At 34.2% G+C, this 7,500-nt stretch overlaps 2 protein-coding genes across 2 annotated transcripts in view; one reads left to right on the plus strand and one right to left on the minus strand.

The window, feature by feature from the left end:
* Positions 1–707, plus strand: part of LOC125027539 (complex III assembly factor LYRM7-like) — a 4,750-nt gene extending 4,043 nt beyond the window's left edge. The window contains exon 5 of the mRNA XM_047616626.1: positions 353–707. Within this exon, the coding sequence (XP_047472582.1) occupies positions 353–471 (119 nt within the window). The 3' untranslated portion in view covers positions 472–707. The remainder of the gene's footprint in view (positions 1–352) is intronic.
* A 3,773-nt stretch (positions 708–4,480) lies between these two features.
* LOC125027127 (LMBR1 domain-containing protein 2 homolog) overlaps positions 4,481–7,500 on the minus strand; it is an 11,807-nt gene continuing 8,787 nt past the window's right edge. Inside the window, exons 9-11 of the mRNA XM_047615967.1 lie at positions 7,420–7,500; positions 6,894–6,990; positions 4,481–6,422 (exon numbers count right to left, since the gene is read on the minus strand). The exon at positions 7,420–7,500 is cut by the window's right edge and continues 121 nt beyond it. Coding sequence (XP_047471923.1) covers positions 6,164–6,422; positions 6,894–6,990; positions 7,420–7,500 — 437 coding nt within the window. The 3' untranslated portion in view covers positions 4,481–6,163. The remainder of the gene's footprint in view (positions 6,423–6,893; positions 6,991–7,419) is intronic.

The following is a 7,500-nucleotide window of genomic DNA, read 5'->3' on the forward strand; positions in this document are numbered from 1 at the left end:
TCAATGATTTTTTTCTGTATATTACTATAATGGTCTTCCTTTTTATTCTTATCAGATTCTTCCTCTTACGTTTTATTAGCAACACCATCCTATTTAGCATTCTTATTAATATCTGCCTGTTTATTTACAGCATTAAATTCTTTGATTGTTCTTATCTTTAACCCAGTATCTATCAGACAAAATGAGCCTTTTCTTTTGCTTGTTCTTTGTTTTTGTGAAACTTAAAATGTTTTAAAATCTTCGTAGATGGTGCTGCAACTTGGTATAATTAGACAAACCCCCATTGTTTATATTCTCAACACTAGTTCCTTCTTGAAAAGTTCATGGTTTAACTCCTCCATTTTTTCCACAGCTGCCAAGATTCGTGAAGAAACAACCAGACTGGATAATAAGCCTTATAATGAAATGCCCGAGAGTTTGATTGGCCCATTCAAGAAAAAAAGGACAAAATGCAGTGACCCAGAAAAGTAAAATGTAAAATAAAAAAAAAAAAAAAAAAAAAAAAGAGAGAGAGAAAAAAAGAAAAGAAAAGAATTATGCATCTCCGTATTGGATGCGCTGTATATATACCTGTAAATATCAAGTCTTAAGATTAGCTAGTCACATTGTAAAAGACTGGCAGATGATTTAGAAAATGATAACTGATCAGTCATGTGATTAGTTGCTTGTTCTTTCATTTTGTTAATAGTAAAGTTAACTATGAAAAATCCTGTTTTACTGCCCTTTTGGAATTTGTTTGGGTTATATGGATTACTATGTACATGGAGCAGATTTATGTAAATGGAAGTATATTTTAGTATGAACAGTAATAAAAGGTGTTTAAATGGGTTATTTCATCTTTACAATGTATCTTCCAAAACATCAGAGTGAGAGAGAAGAAATATATTACTGTAGAGTCAAGAATAATGCATTTCATACAATATACAATAATGCAGAATGATACAAAAAACAACAAGAGTCAAGGAATAATGAAATCTAATCATTAAATGCCCATAACTTTTAATACAAGTGAACTTATAGTTACTTTGGATGTAGCATGACTGTGGATATACACTTTAAATAAATACCACAAAAATCAACCAATGATTTACACAAAGTTCTCTCCTATGAATCCATGTGCAAGTAATAAAGAGGCATTATAAGAGATCCCAAAAGCTAAAGAAAGCAGCATGTTTGAAAAAGGAGAAATGTACAGATTGGATAAAAGAGTGCATTTTAATCACTGATATTTTGAAATCAAAATAATATAAAGGAATACAGTCATAGAGTGAAACAGACATTAAATTACAAAACTTGTAGAGAAGAAAACCGAAATTAAAAACTTTAGCTTTAGAATAAGGAAATCTTCATACAAGATAAAACAAAACTTCCCAATCCCCTCCCTGAAAAGAAAGCTACCAAGCAAGATATATACCCTGAACAACCAATTAAAACAAGTGTTATGCGCATTATTGGACAGAAAGGAAAACGCAATCTTAATAACCCTGCACCGAACTAATTTTCCTCTATAAAGTCTTTAGAATCAATTCAGTGAACTTTTCAAAGGTTATATAACAACATTCATTCCAATGTCTCAGTACGTTTTCTGCTTAAAGTTCCCCCCAGTAAATAAATAATCAATGCTCATGTTAGCTTAGACTGGTTTTGGATAGCAGTTGTATGGATATATTAAAGGGCAGGTGAATATTTATTAGAAATATTGATAATGTTAATAATAACACTATTAATAACTGTAATGGTAATCATAATAAAGTCCTTCCAAGCCTCTGACTGCTCTAAGTGGATATATCTGCTCAAAATATTACTACCATTAATTGCAGAATGCAGGGTTAGCCCATAGCCTTGAAAATAAACTTAATGCTACCAGCAGCAGACTCGCCCTTCCTGACTTCCAAACATTGTGCTGCCTCTAGCGGACTCATCCCTTACGAATGTTCTTATTAGCTACCTTTTTAATAGTTTTTATGAAAGACAATTTGTTGAAAATTTTCTTAATTTTTCCACACATTTCATCAATTTATCACTTTACAGACAAATAACAAAAGAATTTTCGTGGTAAATATGAAAAAAGTACCTACAGGAAATATTGAAAATGGCCTGCAGGGGCAGAATTCTTTTTTTTTTTTGATGGATAATCAGCATCTGTGTGGGGATGCCATTGAAATGTAATTTTTCAGATATAGGGTTAAAAGGTGTTATCATTTCTCAGCCATTCCAACTGCATTTTTCATGGAATCCGTATTCTTACACTTATTCTTACGTAATATGTACTTAAGATATGATAGCAAGATAATTGTATTTTCCTGTTAATTTAACAAAACATTCTTGAAAGCAACACCCAGGTCATAATATCACTCACTGATCTAGTCTTCAAATCATTAATCAGTAAAAATGTTTACAGTTTTTTAAAATTAAAGAAATATATGACTAGAGGGAGAGGAGGGAGGTTTTCAAAATTAATTATATACCTTCATACACCTATAAGAATTTTGATATTCAAGAAAGGCATTAGACCTAAATATGCTTTATATATATATATAAAACATTTTTTTCTACAACTACTTTGATGTTACTGATGATCACAAGCTTTTACTCCAATCCAAGAAGCACGAAACTAATTATTATGAATTATGAATTATTACTTCAATTGAAATAAGATATTTGCATGTTGGTATTTGTGATAATTTTGTCACTGAAAATAATTCAAAAGTTTGTAATAGAAGTGAAAGCTCTCTCTTTAACAAGAAATGTTAGGGTAAATATTCATGTTTGATGAGAAACTGACCAGACTCTTGGTGGATTTTCTATTTGCTTTAATTAATCATTAATCACTTTTAATTACCTATTTTATGGAACTGTTCACAACAGAGACACTCGATCAGCAATGGAATCTGCTTCAATTTTCAAATTTGTTTTTAATTAATAAAATATATATTTGTAATTTGGGTGTTTGACTTTATGTAAATCCTACTTAACCAACTTGTGTCTGGTACCTGCACTGTCCACTGTAGTTCTGTATTATTAAATTTTGTTTACACACAGGCAACTTCCAATTAATGCAAATAACTACTAATTTATAAACAGGAAAAATTACTTTTCTTTATTTTCTTTTTTGGGTAACTTAAAAACTTAATGCCAATGAGTACTTCATGCAATATGGTGGATCACATGCCAGGTGCTGCTCACACCAAGCCACTCGAGGGAAAAACGTAAAGCATAGGAACCATACTATTTCCCCACTCTCTACAGTGTATACAGTTTTCCAGGAAACATGGTTAGAAAGTGACTTTAGGCTGACTTTTGAAGCACTGTAACTCTTCAGTGACTGGAAACAAATGAAAAACTGTTTAGTGCACACAATTTTGAGTAAGTATGATGCATGTAACATGGTTGTACATACCATGTAGAAACCATGTAGAAACCAGTCAGTCATGCCATGGCACATATGTAAATGGTGCCCATTGGCCATAGACTAAATTGGCATTCAGTATTCATCATAATAAACATGCATTTTTGAAAGCCCTCTGAGTTAAATGCTGCATATAATTCCACTACATAATTATTACACAAAAAATTTTGTGTACTTTCTTTAGCAGTAATTTAAATTATTTATAAAAAAAAAAAAAAAAAAAAAAAAAAAGAAAGAAAAGAAAAGAAAATGTATAAGTACCAAATGTATATATGTATACATTTATATTGTGTACATATGTACATACACGTACACAGTGTGACCGTATGTGTGCATGTGTGTGTACATGGGGGGGGTGCGTGTGCGTGGGGGAGGGGGGTGCATGTGTATGTGTGGGTGAGGGTGCATGTTTGGGTCAGTGTGCATGTGTGCATGTGTGTGCATATGTGGATGCGTGTGTGTGTGTGGGAGCGCATGAGCGAATAAAGAAGTGTCCTCTAGACAACATTAAGAAGAGAAAACTGAAGGGACATAACTCATGCACACTTACATTTATATGTCTTTATGTGAGGGCATTCAAGTCCAAAGGTTTTCTCTGACCAATTGCATTTATTACATATTTTGTTAATTTAAGCTTTAACCAATAAAGTTAATTTAGGCTTTCATCTACAACACATATTCAGATATCTTCACTACAATCATGAGTGCCTTGACTTTAATATATTGACACTCACGTTAAATATGAAGATTTAAACTGACAAAACATTTATCAAATGTTTTATCAGACAATTGGTATGAGACACCTTTTGGACGTGTATAATATAACTCAGAGAATAATAATGGTATGCTACACAAAACTTCATGTGCCCCAAGAAAACAAATGAAATAAACACAAGACAAAGAATGAAAAAAATATGAAACACAAATCTTCACTCCTACATTTGTCATATGAAAATTGGAATTTTTGAATTTACTGATTTTTTTTTTTTTTTTTTTTTTTTTGAGACACTGGTCTTTGATATGGTAACTCAAAACATTTTAAAACAAAATGGTATTAAAGAAAAAACATTGTTCAGAAAAGTCATGATACTTATTCAACACTGATATTATATGCTTTCTCATTTTCCAAATAAATGTCACATATCTAAGCTCCTTATTACATTATAACCCTATGATTAACATTTTTTTCAAACTGCTACAGCATTTCAATACAGTGTATGAGAAGCTTCAAGGGAAAATATAAAAGAAAACAAAACCAGACAAAGAAAATATGCTCAAGTTGAATCACCACAACAACAGTTTTAGCAATTGGTTTGCTGGATATATTGCAAGTGCTGTAATCCTTTCTTCCTTTTACCTCCAAGAAAATAAATGTCAGCTGAAGCCTTTAAAGCTCTATTCCTAGATATGTTATCTTGACAAGACAATAACAAACCTGTAAAAGGGGAAAATAGTTCCTTGCATTACCTTATATTGTCACATCCATCTTCTAAAAAGCATTGTTGCTTTCTGCTGATGTTTATTGCACATTACTACCAATACCATGAAATGATGTGTGAGATTGCACTAACATGATATAGTGTAAAATTAAGGAGAAAAGGAATACAAATTTTGATAAAAAAAATGAAAGTGATACATATTTCAAATAAAACACTCTGATATAAAATGAAGCAATGGGTTTGGGAAGCACAAAATGTGACGCAATCACACACACAAAACCATAAGCTAAGAAATCACAATTAATTAATCACAAACGAATGATAAGTAATACAGGTGCAATGAGCAATGAACACAAAATTATGGCATAAAATTATCAATTAGTATGGAAAACAAATAAAGTCAAATCAGCAAAATTAGTAATCATTATTATCAATACTATTTCAAATTGTTGTATTTTTTTTCCATTTTCATTTTTTCAAGAAGTGTGCAATGTTCTTCAAAGACAACTGTTCTGTGGGTCTACAGCTCATCTTAGCTGAGGATATACATTTTCCATGATAATAAGGGCAAGCTGCTCCCCAGTGTCATATAGCTGCTGTCTCCTCCTTCGACTTCCAATCTGAAGACAACCATTGTATTTTAACTAAAAAACACAAGCATACACAAATGCACATATAAATTAAACACACACACACACGCACACACGCACGCATGCACGCACGCACGCACGCACGCACGCACGCACGCACGCACGCACGCACGCACGCCCGCCCGCCCCCCGCCCGCACGCACATATATATAAATATATGTTAATACACAATCAAACACTCTTAGCTTGTTGCCACTTCTTGAAGAACAGAAATAGACCGAAAAGAGCTTGTGAGTTCTTGGGGGAGGACTTGACTACAGAGAGGTGGAAAGGGAGAGAATTAAGGACAACAATATGAGAAGAAGGGAAAGAGAGAAAGAGACAACAAGGGGACAGTCAGGGAATAGCTTTCAGTATTATTCTGAAGGCATATAGATACAAAGAACCTTCTGAATATCTGGGCATACTATGGCATGATAGGATGCACATAAGCACGCACTTACCTGCCCACACAGACCTACACACATGAACACATACACACACATACACATTCTCTCTCTCTATCTCATTTTCTCTCTCACGCACACATACACATTACCACTGAATATAATAAACTAAATAAAAATACAGTACTTATGGCCATCTACATTTCTAGTTTTAATGAACATGGACATCTTCCACATTACAAGACATGATAGTTTTTCAGTACTCAAACCATGGCTGACTCAGACATCATCGAACAGGCCTTTGTCAGGCTTGTGAGTCCTGGCCCTTGAGTATTGTGCTAGGCCAGAAAAACCAGAGATCCTAGCACTACCACGCCCAGCTTCCATCTCATCCTCAAGGGTCAAGGAGGAGGTGGTTGTATGGGATGAATAGTCAGCAATGTTGTCTGAACCCCCGAGGAGCTCCAGGTGGGCTGACTCAGAAGAGTCCTCACGTTTTATGGGACGCACTAGCTCCTCGGCACGTTGACGGGCAGATCTGAGTGGGAATAAGAGGCGAGTAGATGATAAATCAAAACTATATCTTTAACCCATTACTGCTGGGTCACATGTACAGCCGTCATAACAAACCACTTGATCTGCTAGGTATGGTTATATGCATGGTGTCGCGTTAGAGCACTCACTAGAGCACGGGAAGTTCTGCTACACATAGCAGTCTTCCTCCCCAACAGCAGGAGGGTTGCCAGAAATCACCGGTCTACGGCACCAAGAAATTTCTAATACTGTCACTGATGGACTAATAACTAGCTTAGTTTAAAGATCCTTCTTGCTTTATCAAATCATTCATTTTCAATGATACCTTCTATTTTGAAATCTATTCATCATTGTAGATGATGTAATATCAGGGGTGAAAAATATCTTCTCAGCTCATAATGAACAAAATATCTAAGTTCTTAATGAGCACAAATAAGCTATTTTGCTTTTATGCATAAATTTTAGGAACACTCACCTGTACATACTGGCAGATGACTCACCGCCCCCAAACCTCTCTGCAAACTCCCTACGACGAGCAGCATTGTCCTCTTGCCTCTGGCGTCGCCGTGTCTCTGTTGGAAATCAACCAGATATTTTAGTAACCAGATGAATCTCTCAGCCTGCTACACAAAAGACCCTAGAATTTTGTGTGGATGGAAGGTGAATATGCAGAGGTTGCACAAACATTAGAAGATTTGTATAATTCCTAGAATGTGCATACATTTGTTGATCTCTTCTTACTGGCAATATGAATATTAAGCAGTGTTTCAGAGTGTTGGCTAAATGATCATTCATTTGTGAGATTCAAGCAAAACTCATCTTACATTTTTGAATTGAAGACCATTATATATTTGAGTTCATTCCTCTATCTCTTTGTATTCTCAACTTAGGGACAATAAAAAAGCAAAGGACACTTTTCATATTTCAAAACTACTTAAAATCTTTACACTGCTAAACTTTCATAAATAAAAAACACCCATAATGAGATAAGGCCTAAGTACCTCTATTCACAAGTGTCTTTCCTTCTTCAATGAGGTCAGAAGTGAGGTCATCATCTGACATGAACTGTTGGAAGCCCAGAG

The sequence above is a fragment of the Penaeus chinensis genome, chromosome 7 (genome assembly GCF_019202785.1).
Source record: "Penaeus chinensis breed Huanghai No. 1 chromosome 7, ASM1920278v2, whole genome shotgun sequence".
Lineage (NCBI taxonomy): Eukaryota > Metazoa > Arthropoda > Malacostraca > Decapoda > Penaeidae > Penaeus > Penaeus chinensis.